This window comes from Octopus bimaculoides, chromosome 6, assembly GCF_046866305.1.
Source record: "Octopus bimaculoides isolate indiv1 chromosome 6, ASM4686630v1, whole genome shotgun sequence".
Lineage (NCBI taxonomy): Eukaryota > Metazoa > Mollusca > Cephalopoda > Octopoda > Octopodidae > Octopus > Octopus bimaculoides.
In genome coordinates this window covers 38,672,078-38,690,957 of record NC_142933.1, presented here as the reverse complement: position 1 = coordinate 38,690,957, position 18,880 = coordinate 38,672,078, and the positions used below count along the sequence as shown (strand labels likewise).

Genomic DNA, 18,880 nt, shown 5'->3' with positions numbered 1-18,880 from the left:
CCATCTTGGCTAACGCCCATCCGTTCGGAGTTGGATCTAACAGATGTGGATTATGCATTAGAGAGGCATATTTAATACTGAAAAACCATAATAATACCATGCTAAACAGGTTTACTGATGCAATCCCGGCGTGCACGCATAAAATTCAGTCAACATTCATTATGAAATTCAAAAAGAATAGGAAATTTAAAGAGAAGGTTAGGGCGAATAGTGACTGTAAAAGATCATAGCATGAATTCGAACTTAGAATAGTAATAATAATGATTTAGATAGGAAAACTTCCATGAGTTAATAGTTATAAAAATAATACAATATAATTTAATATATAAGGAAGAAAAATAATATTATAAAATAAAATAAATAGAAGTACCAATAGACATTATATAAGCAGGCCGGAATAGAACTAGTATAATTTGAACTTGTATCGATGATTAGGGATAAACTTATAAATGGATTAATAAATGAAATAAGAAATAAAATTAAATAAAATTGAACATGGAAATAAGATACAAACAAAATATTATTATGAATTAACCCGCAATAAGATATGATTAGGCTAGTGATTTAATCTAATTTATCAACCTATGCTAATTAGGTATTAATACATATTCTTCGGGGTTTTTTTTTCTTATATATATACGTAATTCCGCAATTGAGGTAAAAGGAACCGTGATGTAAGGTGCTGTTGGACGTGTCTTTCTTATTTCCCTGCTATTAGTAAGTTTTGACTTGCAAAACCTGTAAACTGTTTTCGTGAATTGTGCTTATTGTTGAAAAAAAAAAAACTGTTATTTGCTTTTTGAAAAGCAACTCGTTGAAATTCCCCCCAACGGGGGAACCATTGCTATTTATTATTGCGGCTTGTAAGCCAACTTTTGAAAAAATGGAAAACCTTTCACCAAGTGAATTCCCACCTGTGGGTGACGCGTTCACAAGTATTTTCGGTGACGAAATTTCACCGGCAGTCTCAACGGTTGTATCACCGAAAAAGTTTGCGGAAGTGGCAGGTAGAAAGAAATTTGTGATAAACACAGATAGCAGTAACCTGGAAAAATATATGACATCAATAACAAAGGAGGGGTCGGAGATTCGGGTCTCCACCCCAGAAGAGGACACTGAATCAGTGGAAAAAAAGAGAATAATATACAAAACGTACTGCATAGAAAAAAAAAAGGATTTTAAAAATGGAGGAAAAGACAATCGAAAAATGTCTGAAGAAAATATGGCCTGAGATTACTTATGTAAACCGAGCGAGGAGATTCGGGACAATAGAAGTAAGATTCAGGTCGGAAGAGGCAGCAAAAAGATACTCTTCGGAGACACTAAGAACAGAGGAGGTGGTTCTTCTTCCCTTATATATGGGAAGAAGAACTTCAAAAATTACCGTAAATAATATCCCACCAGAAGTGGATGCAGCGCGTTTGGTTGCTGGAATCACAAAGGGCCTGTTGGAAAAAATATCAATACTCCAGACCTCAGTGGAAAAAGAGCATTGGAAGGGTCAATGCCTGACCATGACAATACAAGCAGAAGCAGCAACCCTAGAAGAAATCGGCGAAACTATTAATTTAGGTGGAAGGGGAAAATTAATTGTTTCTGTCGAGGGAAGGAAGCCGAGGTGCTTCAACTGCGGGCTAAAGGGCCACATCAGAGCAGAATGCAAAACCAAAAGCCAAGAAGAAGCGATAGAGGAATCAAAAGAAGAGGAACCCGTAACAACACGGGAACCCGAAACCACACCAACGTCGAACCAGAAGCAACACCAATGTCGACCGGAAGCAGCGCTGGTGTCGACAGAGGAGAGCGACGAGAAAGATAGAGAGGAGGGGTGGTCGTCTGTACTTAAAAAAAAAAGGAAAAGACACAGACCGCCCCCACCAAACTAAATCTTAAAAAAAAAAGAAGAAAAAGAAAAAGAAAACACATATATGGCTGTGAAGGCCTCGAATAATAGACTAGTAAACTGTTTGGCAGCTATTGCGTCTGCCAATCGAGTAGAGAAAACTCGTCAAAAGACTTTCACATTTACAAGATAGGCCGGAAGGATTACGGACGGATTAAGTCCGAATTCTTTCACGACGTAGGCCCCCTCAGGAGGGATTTTTCTCCATACATTTACAAGGGCCTACGTCCAAATACGGGAAACTCCAAGAAAAGGAGAAAGAAAAGGAAGAACCGCCGAACCACTGATACAAGGTAGGTAATGGAGTCTATTCATGTAGGTTGCTTAAATGTGCGTGGCCTGGTGTCAGGCTGGAAGCAAGGTCGCTTCCTCAATGACATCAGGTTGCGCGATTTGGATGTTGTTGTTGCTACAGAGACCCGGTTGAGAGGGCCAAGAGATCTGCTCCCCCTGTTGAATGGCTACGAGAGTTTCTTCTCTCCAGGCTGTCCTTCTAGGGGGAGTGGGGTGTTGGTCCTATTAAAAAGAAACCGGGTCTCTGAGAAAAAGTTAATTTTTTCAGATCCAGAAGGTAGGCTGGTCGTCATGGACCTGACGCTCAGCCATGGTAAAGTTTTTAGACTGGTTGCAATCTATGCACCCCAACTATCAGGGCAAAATGACTTTTTTCGGGATCTAGAGACGTTTCTCAGTACATCACATTCTTTAGTTGTGCTAGGAGACTTCAACACAATTTGCGAGGCACGTGTAGATTATGTTGGCTCAAATACCACTAGAAAAGGTCATTCTTGCTTCCTGGATCTGCTAAGCCGCTTTGAGCTGGCAGACCCTTATAGGTTGGAATTTCCGAACGCTCCAATGTGGACTTGGTCAAGTAGCGACGGATCTTCCAGGTCATACATAGTGTTATTTAGAAAAGTAGATAGAAATATAGCTAAGTGTCCACAGTTTTACCCAGTCAGCTACAGTGATCATAAAATGATCACTTGTAGGCTCGACATAGATAAGCGATATACTTGAGGCTCCGGCTACTGGAAACTTAATACGTCCCTTTTGGCGATTAAGGAGTACAGAGATCGGATTAGTTTGTTGATTCAGAGGGCATTAACCGGCGCCATTATCAATAATAAATGGTGGTATGCCCTCAAACGAGCCATTAAATATGAGTCTGTTAGATATAGCATAAGTTTAGTGGCTAGAGAGCGTAGGAGGGAAACAGTTTTAGTTCAGGAATTAGAGGAAGCAATGAGAACTGGCTCTGCGATTCAGGTGAAGGACAAGAGACTGGCGTTAAACCAGCACCTCGAAGCCAAACACATGGGTTGCATTGTCAGAGCTAGAATTCGTGCTATGGGTTGCGAGGGAACCAAGGCCGCAGGATGGGCCCGAGTGGTGGAAGCCCAACGTGGCAATGATGCTACAATAGGATCTTTGACGAACCAACAAGGTAAGTTGATAAACGAACCCGAAGAGATGTGTAAGATCTTTCAGGAGCACTTCGCCCAGCTTTTCGATGGGGGTGGCGGGCCGGATAGCAGGAGGGACCTAATGGACTTCCTCGCCGGGCTGCCGCGTCTGTCGGGGCGGGATGCGGAGAGCTGTGAAGGGCCGATCACACCTGAGGAAGTAATTGAGGCGATGGCTGACTGCAGCACGGGTAAGGCGCCAGGACTGGATGGTTTACCCTACGAGTTGTACAAAAGTATGCCAGACTTGTTCGGGCACCTACTGGCAGATGTCTACGCGAACTGGCAACAGAATGGGTTTATTCCCAGATCTGTGCGCCGGGGAGTGGTGACGCTTGTCAGAAAGGACCCGAACAAGGGGGATTCCATTGATAATTTTCGGCCCATCACTCTGCTAAACGAAAAGTTGAAGATTTTGGCCAAAGTGTTATCGAAAAGATTGGCGCGTGTCGCGGACGGTCTGATCGGGGAGGCACAAACGTGTGCCGTTCCCGGCAGAACCATCCAGGATAATCTCCATCTTACACGATACACTTTAGAAGGGTTTAATAATGATGCCGGCAAGGGTGGGGCACTGGTCCATTTAGACCAATCTAAGGCATTCGATAGGGTTGATCATCGCTACCTGGTGTCCGTTCTGGCGCAGTTCGGTCTGGGTCTTGGTTTTCTCAGGTGGATCATCGAGATTTACGACAACGTCGACTCGGTAGTTCGGGTGAACGGCTTCATATCGAAGCCGTTCAACATCAAACGCTCGGTTCGTCAAGGGTGTCCGCTCTCCCCGATTTTGTATGTGATGGCCCTCGAGCCATTACTGCGAAAATTGAGCGGCATCCCGAGACAGCCAGGTTGTGGAAAATCGGTTTCCGCTTACGCGGATGACATCACTATCATCGTTACCGAAATGGACCACCTACGGTCAGTGGGCAAGGCCATAGAGGTTTACGAGACGGTGGCAGGAGCAAAAGTTAATCGTGGAAAGTCAGTCGGCTTGCAGCTCGGCACCTGGAGAGGCAAGTCGATGCCTCCTGATAGCGTCGTGGGACGTTGGACGGAGGGCCCGATTAAGTTGCTAGGAGTTTGGTTTGGACCAGACCTCCAAATAGAGAAGAACTGGGCCGAGGTAACGAGCAGGGTGACCCACATAGTCAAGACCTGGTCTTGGCGGTGGCTATCCCTGAAAGGGAGGGCGGAGGTAGCCAATGTGTTCATCGCATCGGTCATCACCTACCGCCTAACCGTCGTTCCTTGCCCCGATTCGTGGTTAATCAAGCTGGAAAGACAGCTCTTCCGCTTTTTGTGGAAGAGCTGGAAACCGTTTGTGAGACGCTCTATTTGCTGCCAACAACCGTTAAAGGGTGGACTTGGGATGCCTTGGCTGTTGATGCGCAAACATGCGCTGAGGTTGAGGCATCTTTCGCTCTACCTGGATGGTGAACGGGTGTGGTCTCCGCTGGCGAAACAGATGTTTCCCAAGTTCACTAGTTTCGGTGGATGGGAAACCTGGTTGAATCGAAAATCGAAGTTGGGTACATGGTACACGGAGTGTCGCAAGGCACTCCTGCTATTCCGTCGCTTGTGCAATGCCTGCGGTGGGGGTTCCACCGCATTCTTCTATAGAGGGCTTGTAGAGGCGAAATGTGATGACACCTTAGGAGAAACCCTAGGTCTCGACGTAAATCAGCTGGCCAGTCTATTCCGACGTACATTCGGGCCAAAGACCCTGGATAATTTTCAGAAGTCTCTGGCATGGCAGTGTTACCGAGGGGCCTTACCTGTTCGGGACAAACTCGCAAGACATGGTTGCGCCGTCCATCCGACTTGTCCAAGATGCGAGCGGGACAGGTAAACCGTCCCGCACGCTATTGTACAATGTTCGGAGGTGTCGGAGGTGTGGGTATATGCTGAACAACTGTTGTCAGGTACTAGAAGAGTACAGCTATCGACTGAATCAATTGTAAAAATTGACCCGCCGGATTTCCTCTCGAAAGAAGGTAAGATTTGTTTTCTCACTGTGGTGGCAGTTGCGAGACAGGTTATTTGGAAAACGAGGGTGAAAGGTGTAAGGTCAGGCATTTTCATATCTAGCTCTGCACTGGTGAATTATTTCACCTTTCACCTCAAAAGGAAAGTAGAGCTAGAGAGAAAATGCCTGACTGCGAAAATGTTTGAGAGTAGATGGAAGAGTGTAGCACGAAAGTTGCGAATAAATGTAACTACATGAATGAGACGAAGGACTCATCTCAGCTATCAGTGGTGAGGCGGGGCACGAGGGGTCCGTGCTAAACCCGCCTTACCACTCCATCCGTAATGTCTTCCGGTCTGTCGCTTCATTCGATTTTATTTCGCTTTCATTGTAAAATTTTTAAATGCATGTTTCTGTTAATTCATCCGTTTTCATCTGACCCCAAATCAGGTTGTATCGTCCCCTCTATGTTGCCCCTTGTGGGTAATAAAAAATTTGTGATGTAAGGTGCTGTGTCCAGTTGTTTTACTTGTATATTGTATTATATCACTAAACTTTTTATGTTCTCTATATTTTTTCCTTCCTCTCTATATGTAAAACAATCATCCTGACGAAGGGAGTGTCTAATCTCTAATATGAGTACAACACCATATTAATAGACACATCTCAGATGCATACTTTTAACTTAACTTTTATATTATGTTTCTTTTTTTTTTTTTTTTTTAATCTTGTCCTAATGTACACGTTTTTAATATAATACATGTAAATTTATAACTTCATCATACCGTATATATTTACCCATTATATGTTATATCATAATGTATGTTTACACATCGTAATGTTTTAACTTTAATTTGTCATATTTTTATACAACTTAGAAATCATGCATATTTATAAATATTCTTTTAATAAATATTTTGAACATTCATGATATTTCTAAAGTTTTTATTGTTGTATTTGCTGGTCTTTTTACCGTACCTTTTAGACACTTTAAAGACTGAATACTATAAATTCAGTTATTGATTCTTAAAGGAATTGAACACACATATTGTATCTTACGTTGGACATATGGTATTGTTCCTGTGATTTTCCACCCTTATGTATCCATTTTTACTATATATATATATATGTATGTATGTATGTATTTACATACATACATACATACATACATACATACAATACACGAGGGCGGGCTGAAACGTTTATAGGCTGACTATGAAGGAGTGATGCTTGAACTATGAAATTTTGCATACAATAATTTTAGCACTTCTCATTAATAACTAACTAATTTGTTTGGGCTTTTGTTTATTTGTTTGTTTGTATTTGTTTTCTTTGGCCTGGTTTATTTGTTTATTTTTTTCTTGGTTTTTTTCAGGTAAACTGACATTTGACTCTTTAAAGAAAACTTCAAAAGTTACTAGTAGCGACTTCTCTCGAAAATCGACAAACTTTGGCAACTTGGTGTTATCAAGAATCTGCACGCCGATATGATTGCTACATTAGGGGATGACACTCCAGCTTTGTCAATAGTGCAAAGTGAGCAGCTGAATTTAGGAGAGGAACGGAGAGTCTTGAAGATAACCCAAGGTCTGGACGTCCTGCCACTCCCGCCACCGAGGAAGACATTGGTGTTCACCACATGGTGGTGGTTGACAGATGAGTAACTATAAATCTGATAGTCAAAGCTATTAGCATATACCATGAGAGAGTTTTGAATATTCTGCATGATATACTTTACTTGGCATAACGAAGGTTTCTGTTCGGTGGGTGTCACGTCTTCTGATACCTGATCAAAAGCGCACCAGGATGATCACATCACGGAAAAACCTGACATTGTTTGAGGCATATCCAGCTAGTTTTCTTGGATGTTTCCAAACCAAAGATGAGTGTTATGTTCATCACTTTAAGCCAGATACAAAGAAGCAATCCATGAAGGGGAAACACCCCCTCCTTACCTGCTCCAAAGAAACCGGAGAAGGTGATAACCTCAGTTTTTGAGGATGCAAAAGGCATTGTGCTTAATGACTATCTTCAAAAGGACCACACTATCAATAGAACGCACTATACCAGCATGCAGTTACAAAAGGCTATCAAGACGAAACGCACAAGAAAACTGACAAAAGTGGTTTTGTTTTATCACGACAATGATCCAGTCCCTACTTTCAATGGCTGCTGTGCATGATTGTGGCTTTGCACTGGTTGATCACTCTCCCTATTCTCCTGATTTTGGTCTCATTTGATTATCGTCTGTTCTCCAACACAAAAAACACTTGGCTAGGAACCAGTATCACAGTGATGATGATGCCATAGCTACTATTGATGACTTTTTAGAGTAAGAGAACGAAAGCTTCTTCATTAATTTGATCTAAACTCTGCAACACCGACGGAAGAGTTGTGTGGACCTCAAGGGGGATTATGTTGAAAAGTAAGCCTCATTTGGCCACACACCCTGGAAGTATCTTGGTCAACCTATGAAGTTTTCATAGTATATGCTCAACGACTATTTAGCAATAACACGGTCACTAGAAAATTCCGGGTTGGTGTCCGGGGTGCTGGAAAACCACTGCAGGTGAGGGATCCCTAAGCTTTTGCTAAAGCATAATTCTAGGAGGAGGTTATTCTGATATAAAATCACATATGCAAGGAATGGCTTTCAAAATTTTGGAGAACTTCTGCTTGCACTTGAGACCGTGGTGCTACCACATTCCTGAACTTTCAGCCGATCTTCGCACTGGATATATTGTTATTGCTTGTCTCTGCATCATGTTAGGAAGGTGGAGAGAGTGTGTAAGGTGCTGCGGAAGCCTTATTGGACCTAAAGTTTTAGGTTGTGTAATCGCCGGGTAGGCGACTATCAGATGCCGGTCGAGTACGAGGGTGCCTCGGTGAGCATGGAAACTGGGGATGTGAACCCGGACGAAGCTGGCTGCTGATGCAGTAACTTCATGCACGGGCATTGCTGGCATTTTGCATGAGCAATAGTCAGTGATGGTCTTCCTCGGTCATGTATATATACAGGTGTTGGACAAAATAATGGAAACACCTTAAAATTTAAAATTTATTTTAATATAGGGTAGGACCGCCTTTGGCAGTAATTACAGCTTGAATTCTATGAGGTATGGACTCGTACAAGGTTTGAATTGTTTCCAAAAGAATTTTTGTTCATTCTTCAGCTAAAACTGTTTCCAGTTCTGGTAGTGATGATGGTGGAGGATATCGACTCCTTACTTCTTTTTCTAAAATGCACCACAAATGTTCAATAATATTGAGATCTAGGGACTGGGGTGGCCAGATAAAATGTTCAACTTCACTAGAATGTTCCTTGTGCCATTCAGTAACAACTTTAGCTGTGTGAATTGGTGCATTATCATCCTGAAAGATTACGTTTCCCTCCGGAAACAGTTCCGCAACCATAGGATGAATTTGATCAGATAAAATGCTTAAATAGTCTTGACTATTAATTTTGCCATGAAAGGAAACCATTGGGCCGGCGGATTTCCAAGATATAGCCCCTCACCCGCCGGATCATCACAGATCCTCCTCCATGATTAACAGTTGGAAGAAGGCAGCCTAGTTCAAATGCTTCCTTTGGCTGTCTCTACACATACTCGGCCGGAGGTCGGAAATAAAATAAAGGCAAACTCGTCCGAGAAAATAACATTCTTCCACTGCTTTAGGGACCAATTCTGTAGGTTTTTACTCCACTCTAAACGCTTTGCAACGTTTGTTTTTGAAAGTAGTGGTTTTCGTTCTTTTCCATTTTCTGGTGCTATAACGTTTAGTTTCAAATTGTTTGGGTGTTGGTACCTCAAATGTGTCGTACAATATTTCCATAGGGATTTCATTTCTCGTGACTGTGGTTTATGTCTTTTGCATTCTGCATTTTTTCCTTTTGCTAGGAACATCATTCTTCCAATTTGTTTAACCGTCCGCCCAGCTTACTTTACTATACCTATAGGTTTTAAAAAAAAACTTTGTAACCTAACTTGAAAAATTTTTGAAGTATTTTTGTTATTAGCCTTTTTTTCACTCGGTATCAGCTTATCAAAGACGGATCTGACCTTTGTAGCAAACATCAATTTTGCGGGTGACATTTCCGACGGTGTATGCGGATTGGGTCTTACTCGGTACATTCTTAGAAATTGTTGTGGTGCAAAATCATCCATCACTTCATTGTTCGCCTTTTTCAACGCCCTCTCGAAAGTGTCAACAAAATGCTTCGCTTGTCGATTTGACATAGGGTGATAAGGCGGAGTGGTGATATGTTCGATGACGAACATTTTACAAAATTTTCTGAACTCGTCAGACATAAATTGAATTCCATTATCCGACACAATTGTATTCAGAATACCATATCTGGTCAACACTTACTGATTCAGCGGATGTTGGCTTTTTACATTTATGCACATCCGGCCATTTTCAAAAACTGTCCACAAGAACCTTGAGTGGGCCAGCGTAATCGACATGCATTGTGGCTCATGGAAGATTTGTTTTTGGCCACCGTTGCCATTTAGTGGTAGGTGATTTTGCAGCTAAGGCACACCCACTGCATGATTTCACAGATTCTTCAATATCACGGTCCATTGTTGGCCAATATACGTAACTTCTCTTTAAGAATTTCATTCTCGAAATCCCTGGGTGACCCATATGAATAATCGCTTTTGTAGTGTGGCTGGCACAACAACTCTGTGCACACATCAACACATTGTCACAGTGAGAAATGGCTCCCATTTGCTTAGCGCATATTTTTATCTCTTTTAGCCTTCAGTATTTCTTTCATTATTATAACAAATTTATCGTTTTCCGATTTTAATTTTATGTCTTGTAAAGTAACTAGCAGTTCACGAATGACGTTACACAAAACACTTTTAATTTCATTTTCCGCCCGCAAAGCGGCAATCACGGTATCTTCAAATAGTTCCGCATTTTTTAAAATCAATCTTGATAGACAATCCGTATGACCTAATTTCTTAGATAGCATATACTCCATCTTGAAATCATAGTTTAATAATATCGAACCCCAGCGTTGCAATCTATTAGTAGTATAGGTAGGAATTCCTTTTTCGACCCAAATATTGGTAATAATGGATGGTAATAAGTCTGTAGAAGAAAACTTCTACCGTTTAAAAATCTGTAAATATTTTTCACGGCAAAAATAATCGCCAGAGCTTTTTCGATTTGACTATAATTTTTCTCTACTACTATCAGAAAACATGAGGCATGAACCACCGCCTTCATCTTACCATCCTTATATTTATGCAGCATTACTGCTCCTATACCATACTCAGAAGCGTCTGAAGCTACAGCAATCTCCGCTGCAGGATTGAAGTGTGCTAACAACATCAGATATTAGCGTTTTTTTTTTTATTTCGTCAAATGCCTTTTGAAAATTTTCCGACCAATTCTATTTCAGCAGATTATTCAGTGGGACCCTCACCTTATGCATATCTGGAATATAATTGTGCTAATAACTTTCCAATCCTAAAAATGCTTGTAAGGTCGCGATATTAGTCGAAGGGGGCATATTTTTAATTGCGTCTGCCCTCGACGGGTCTAGTCGTCGTCCATTTCCGTCAATAATTTGTCTTAAGTGTCTTATTTTCGGTAAGAAAAATTCACTTTTCTTCACTCAAAGTAAAGCTGTAATCTCTAATTATTACGTGCTCTACGTGTTAATATCTGGATTCGCTTTTAATGAGTATATCATCCATATATGGAATTGTGAATTCCCAGTCCGCTGGGATAGTGGCACGTTTTAAGACATTCGTTTAAACCTGTGAAAACATCAGCAAACACACTGATTTTAGTATTCTATTTCGTAATGTATACAGTTGCTGCTGCCCATTTAGAATATTCCACTTTGTGTGTGTGTGTGTGTGTACACATTCTCAAAAAGTAGGAAGGACATATCGAATAATGTAGTTCACTACCTTAAAAGAATATGAAATGGTAGCAATTGGAATGTCTTTGAGCATATGTCTTTTTTTCCATTAGATTTGATCTTGCTCTAATTAGTTACAATAACAATAGCAACAATAGTTAGTCATTTACTGGGATTTTTAAAATGAGGTTTTACCTTTAAAAAGTGGACACATGACCCATACTTTTCCTGGTCCGAAACTGGCAAATTGGGCAACAGCGTTTTCAAGCATTAATATTGGGATGGCAGCAAGTATCATAAATATGAAATAGGGAATTAGAAACGCACCTGTTTAAAAAAATAATCGGAGACACGATTAGATATATATGGTCATGGAATAACATGGAAAAGATAACAATAATGTATATACATACATACATACATTCATACATATATATATATATATATATAATAGCAGAAATACCCGGCTTTACCCGGGTTATAGAGAATAATGAAATCTAAAAACGCTGTCTAGACTACGCAACCCTCAACTGTTAGTAGCTACGATACCATATTTCTACATTAATAACTCTCCAATCCATGCCAGCATGGAACATAGACATTAAGTGGAATGCCAGTCTCTCATCTGGGAAGGCCTTGAAATCAATGTTACCAACTGAGGACTATGTGCGTCGCAGTGATAATAAAAAGACTCAAAGGAGGTCTGCAACGAAATAATTTTACTCATCACTTTGCAAGTGAATCAGTGGAGGTAAAGATGCGTCTCATTTACTTGACAATTTATGCACCACATTGCAGAAATCACAATGTAAGTATATCTGAAAGGGTAGTCTTACACTTGTACCGTTGAATTACAAATAATGCTCATCTGTTATGTTCGGGTTAAAATTTCATCAACATCAAAAATATATGAATTTTCATGGGAGTTATGACCCTATAGCTACCAGTGGTACAACTGTATTCGTCTTTCCTTAGGAAAAATGACTAAATTGTGGGTGTGAAGTCCCCATGAAGGGGTCTTTGTAACTTCTAAGAAGAAAAAATTTTAGAAATATTACTTTATTTGTGTGTAATCTATATGGTTAAAATTTCATCAACATCAAAAATATATGAATTTTCATGGGCCATTATACATAGAATACAATTTCCAAATTTCTTAAAGATCCATTCAATACCTTTGACGTAGTTTTGGATAAGAAAATAAATGACTAATGTGTGTGTTTGTGTGCATATATGTGTGTGTATGGGTGTATATATGTATAGATATCTGTATGCATTTATATATGTGTACATATTAGATGTACACCTATATATATACATCTACACATATGTATACATATACATGTATGCATATAGATCTATATCTATATATATATCTATACATATACGTGTACATATACATGTATATGTATGCATATACATCTCTCTCTCTCTCTGTATGTATGTATGTATGTATGTATGCATGTATATACACACCATTAAAGTGAAAGTATCTGTCATTACAGTATCGAAATGTGATTGTTTCAGTTAGTGGAATAGTTTCATCTTTAAAGTGAAAGTATTTGACATGAGTGTTTTTGTTTCACTTTTGACACGTAATACTTAAATAGTGGAGGAGATATGATGTTGCTGTGGGCTCGAACTATGCAAGAAGTTAAAAAATTTTTTTGACTAAAACACAACCGGAACCCTAAGTAAGACATGTGTAAAATTTGAATGAAATTGGTTGTGTAGTTCTCGAGTTTTAGGGAGACAGACAGACAGACACATTCTCATTTATATATATATATATATATATATATATATATATATATATATATAAACAAAATTAATTGCAGAATAAAACCATTAGGTCATCGTCTCAAAGCCACAGCCCACCAATGACCACATATAGGAAGTACAGCATAAACCACAAAACCAAATTAGCAAAGGGAAGTCAAAATTTTTATACATGTGTGTGCGTGTGTATATGTTGTGTATCCGTGTTTATCCCCCCAACATCGCTTGACAACCGATGCGGGTGTGTTTATGTCCCCGTAACTTAGCGGTTCGGCAAAAGAGACCGATAGAATAAGTACTAGGCTTACAAAAAATAAGTTCTGCGGTCGATTTGATTCGACCAAAGACGGTGCTCCAGCATAGCCGTAGTCAAAAAATAACTGAAACAAGTAAAAGAATAAAAGAATTTATATGTATATATGTATGTATATATACATATACATATATATATATAGCACGTGGTTGGATGTATAAAAGACAATATAGAGTGAAACAACTACAGAAGACTTGTGTTATATGATTAAAGAATATATTTAAATCGTTACATTAGAAAAATGTTATTAATCAAATATATATCCGGAATATATTCAATGCTGAATTTTATTCCGCTTTGGACACGTGTACCGAGGGCAACTCAAAAAGATTCCCGCTTTTTTTGCAGAGATGTATAGAGATAAACGTCATTCTGTTTGCTTTGTCGGATACATAAGGTGTTCGTTTTGGTAAGGTGAGGATTTTGTTTATTTATATATATATCAGGACTATACTATGCTGACGAGCGAAAACTAGATTTCATTCTGGTAATCGTGAAATCAGTCAATACATAGTCTTTTTAAAAAAGGTTGGTTTTCTTTGAGAGTTGCCTTTCCTCGCATTCGGTACTAAAATGTGTTTATTTGGGAAGTCTGGTGTGTGGCATTATTCTGTAGTAATGCCCTTATATAAATATAAAAGAATAGTTATATTCTTAGGAATAGAAATTTCCCTTATGAATTTTTTTACACACTAGCTTCCGGATAAAATTCTTGTAAAAGATTTTTATCCTATTTTGAATTTATTAATCAAATATATATCCGGAATATATTCAATGCTGAATTTTATTCCGCTTTGGACACGTGTACCGAGAGCAACTCAAAAAGATTCCCGCTTTTTTGCAGAGATGTATAGAGATAAACATCATTCTGTTTGCTTTGTCGGATATATAAGGTGTTCGTTTTGGTAAGGTGAGGATTTTGTTTATTTATATATATTGGTACTATACTATGCTGTTTTCTTTATTTGGCACTATGGCCACAACACAGATGGAGACACTACAAGGACAGACACAACACCACAATGGGGACACAAAACATAAACCGAATGACAATGAGATGTTATATAATGAAGAAATGAAATGGCTGCATGGGCCCCATAACCATGTAGTACCATTTGAATCGTTTATATAAACAATTTACCATCGTTCACTTTTTCTGTGTAATTCTTAATTATCTGTCTTTTCTCTCTTTTTTTAAAAATTATATTTATAACAAAAAAAAAAAAAAACACTTACTTTTTTTCGTTCTTTTCCTTCTTAGATTTTTATTTATTTATTTTTTTTTTTTAATACCTCATAAACGGTTCCAAATCCCTGAGTTCGATCACTGGTGGCAGCTCGTCGAACATCACCGCTACTCCGGGCGGATCAATTTTGTTTCCGCACATGTCTTTTAGTTTCTCGTATGTGACCCTATCGACCACAATGGCCTTCACATTTTCAGAATAGACATCTGTTGGTAACTTAATTCTTATAATGTGCTTGAATTTAAGAATTTTCTTCTCTGTCTCCTTATTTTTTGAGTAAGTTACAAAATTCCAATTGTTTTTCCATCTTCTTGATTTTTTTCTCTTCTTCTTCTGTTACTGATGTATTTCCTTCTCGAACTCCATACCACTTATCCCATTCATCGTGAGATGTTTCAACTCTCGAAACCTTTTCCTTCGCTGGGGAAACCGGCGTCATTATCGCTGTTCCCTCCTCTTGTAAATCCACCTGTTTAGTAGTTGCCTTCTCTCTTTCTTTCTCTGTCACCTCTTTATCTGCATTCCCTCTGGTTACAGCTTCCTTTTCCACTTCTTCTTTCTTCTTTTCTTTTTCTGTTTCTCTGGTGGTGAGTTTGTTCTTCCACTCCTCCTTCTTTTTCTTTCCATTACCGTAAATCCCTCCTCCGTTGTATTTTCTTCTGTCTCTGTCTGTACTACCTGGTTCGTGTCTTCCTGTTTTTCTGTTGGTTCTCTCTGCGGGCATCTCGCCTTCATGTGGCCTTTCTCGCCACATGCAAAACATGTAGGCGGCCTGCCCTCCACTTTCACTCTTAATTTTTGGTCGTCAGATAGCGCTATCTCCTCGTCAATTCTATTAAGGTCTTCCACTGTTGCCTGGATGGTCAGTTCGATTCCATATCCCCAATAATCCACACTCTTTGTTCTTGTGGCCTTCAATATCTTGGCCTCTTCCTTCATGTTGTACTTTATTGCTGTCATGAGCCATGCTTCATCTAGTTCTGGGGGTAGTTTGCCTATTCGCACTCTGGCCACACGTTTGCCACAGTACGACGGCAACAGCACCCATTCCTCCGATCGTATAGCTTCCGTAGAGTTCTTAATTGCTTCTATTTCTGTTGCAAATCGTACCTCCACAGTGGCATACTTTTTTCCTCTAGTTACAAAAGTTGCTTGCTTTCTGATACCTTTCAGGCACTCCTCGATCGCCTCAACTGTCGCAAGCTCTATCCTTCTAGTTGCCACCTTCATGGTTTTAAAAACCACAGTTCTCTTTTTTACACTTTCTGTCAGTTCCACAGGCGGTGTCAACGTCAGCGTGTTTCCGACCCTCGCCAGCAACTTCTCACATTCCTTCATCTTCTTCGGATCAACCTTAATTTCGATTATTTCCAGCTTTCCTTCCTCTGTTCCTTTTCCAGTCGCGGCCGCATAACTTTGGCCACCTACTGGTGCTTTCTCCATTTTCCACAACGGGAAGACACAGAACAAAACACGAACAATATCAACAATTAACACCAATGATTGACACTCAATTTTACAACAAAAATACTCACATAAAAACTCTACTACTATAATATGCTGATGAGCGAAAACTAGATTTCATTCTGGTAATCGGGAAATCAGTCGATACATAGTTGAATTTTTTTTTTTTTTTAAAGGTTGGTTTTCTTTGAGAGTTGCTTTTCCTCGCATTCGGTACTAAAATGTGTTTATTTGGGAAGTCTGGTGTGTGGCATTATTCTGTAATAATGCCCTTATATAAACATATATATATATATATATATATATATATATACGACGGACTTCTTTAAGTTTCCGTCTATCAAATCCACGCAAAAGATTATTTATATATATGTAGTGAAACTACCTATCGCCATTAGATACAAAACTACTATCGCCATTACATACGATCTTCTCATTTAAATATAAATAAATGCGAGCGTAGTAGATAACCCATTCCTTGTCATCACGTGACTGATTATTATTCGAATCGGCAACTTCTTCGAACCGTTCCCGCCAGAACGCAAACTGACCAATCACAGCCCCTAATAAGGTCACGTGATAGAGTAAAATTCTGAAGCCATCGGGAGCCCATAGTTTGTTATAAATAGCTTTAACTCGGCAACCAAATTTGTCTCGGTCCAGTTTCTCTTAGAGAACTGTTCCGTGTACCACACGACAGCAGCAGCAGTTCCAGCGACCACTTCAACAGCTTCGTTCAGCCAACGATGACCACCGCCGTCGCCACATCAGCAACAAGAGTCTACTACTACTATCCAGCATCATCGTCATGACCAACAAGATTCTACGATTACTACTACCGAGCATCAATCTCCACCAGCGTCAACACAACTTACTATGTACACCAAACCAAACCTCCGCGGCACATCTCTCTCTTCGATTCTGTTAGGTGACTCAGCTTCACCACGGTAAATAAACAGACAAGAGTTCTTAAACAGACAAGAAATTCTCAGCCAGCGACGAACATCTGTATAACAAGAAACACGGCCCGGCATCGATGCCACGACATCACAACTAGTGACCAGCTCTGCCACACTCAGCCTTTCCTCACTTTCACATGCAGAACTTTTCCTATAGTGTACTAACGAACTGGTATAATTGCTTACGTGTTATTGACGCTTTCTATCTGCTGTAATATTTCACATACACATACATGTATCACTCACATACACACTTTACTTTGTATGACGGCCTGTCTTTGATTATGTTCTTATATGTCGCATTCACACTCTCACACAGACATACATCTTTAACGCCATAATAAATATCTCTGTTATTCCTCTTATACGGTTGTGGTCTTTCATTACTGGTCATCTATGTTATCGTCGCATAACATATCATGTATATCATATTTGATATATATATATATTTTGTGTTCGACCGTGTGACGCTTTTAAATAAAAGGTGTCCTCTGTTTTACCATTCGTCACCATTTCTCCTTTTTGAGTTCGCACGGTCGTCCCTTATATATATATATATATATATATATATATATATATATATATATATATATATACACGACGGACTTCTTTCAGTTTCCGTCTACCAAATCCATGCAAAAAATTTTGGTCAGTCCGCGGATATAGTAATATAGTAACAGATACTTGCATAAGGTGCCACGCAGTGGGACTGAACTCGGAACCAAGTGGTTGGGAAGCAAGCTTTTTACCATACAGCCAGATGCAAGCAAATATTGGAAGAAAGTATTGTGAAAAGTGAGATATTATAATTGTAAAATGTAAGCAAATTTTGTGTGAAAAGAGAGTCGTTTGTAAAGTGAAATCTGAGAGAATAAGACAACACAAAGAAAGAAATTAGAACATATATTTACTTTGTACAAATATATGCAGCATAAATGGCGGTGTTACTTACCGCCACCACTCATGTAGCAAAAATATGGGAAACGCCATATATTTGAGAGGCCGACCACCATGCCCACAATTGAGAAGAAAAACTCCGACCATTTCGCCCAGGTTTCTCTTTGTGTCTTCGCCATAATGATATCTTTGAGGATGATGATATCTGCAAGTATAATTTCTAACTTGTACATATAAGAAAAAGTGGGTCATCATCGAATACTTCGACTTTTTCGGATTTCCACACATACGCACAGACACACACACACACACACGCGCACATAAATACACACACCTATATATATATATATATATATATATATATATATATATATATATATATATAATTATTATAAGATCTGGTAATTAGTCATATATTAATATATTAATTAATATCGATTAATTATCAGGGGGCCAGCACATTTAAAGAATCAAAGAGATTCAGAAATATTATCTGCAATCTCAGGGGATTAAGGTACATTTTAAAAAATAACGTCGACCACTAACGTGGACAATTAATGCGCTAGAAATAGATCACATCTTGTGTCTATTAAGACCTAAAAAGTGATAATTAAACCCCTGATAATTAATCGATATTAATTAATATATTAATATATGACTAATTACCAGATCTTATAATAATAATAATATTTACCCATTACTCATGTTCTCATACTGAATATATTCGACGCAGTAAATATTTTCTGCGGATATATTCCTAGAATTAGCGCGCCAAAACGAAGACTTTTGAATTTTACTATTAAGCTGTAATTAGCAGAACCATATGCACGCGCACCCATGGCGGTGGGCAACTATGTATACGATTCTGGTAATTGCTGCTACATTACAAATCAGGCTGATGAGGAATAGACAAATGGTAAGAATTTGTTAAATCCGAAACCTGGTTCCTGTTTAATAATGATTTTTTTTAGGTGATTTTAAACGTCTTGCCCGCTCACGTTTTTG

The 18,880-nt window shown here is 39.1% G+C and overlaps 1 protein-coding gene and 1 long non-coding RNA gene across 2 annotated transcripts in view; one reads left to right on the top strand and one right to left on the bottom strand.

The window, feature by feature from the left end:
* The window catches only part of LOC106868959 (sodium- and chloride-dependent glycine transporter 2), a 51,474-nt gene extending 33,420 nt beyond the window's left edge, over positions 1-18,054 (bottom strand). Inside the window, exons 1-2 of the mRNA XM_089353772.1 lie at positions 17,931-18,054; positions 11,412-11,543 (exon numbers count right to left, since the gene is read on the bottom strand). Coding sequence (XP_089209898.1) covers positions 11,412-11,543; positions 17,931-18,054 — 256 coding nt within the window. The remainder of the gene's footprint in view (positions 1-11,411; positions 11,544-17,930) is intronic.
* Positions 639-10,399, top strand: LOC149135024 (uncharacterized). The gene is made up of 2 exons (XR_016242233.1): positions 639-2,196; positions 6,711-10,399. It is a non-coding gene; the product is annotated as an uncharacterized LOC149135024 (long non-coding RNA).
* Positions 18,055-18,880: the final 826 nt, after the last annotated feature.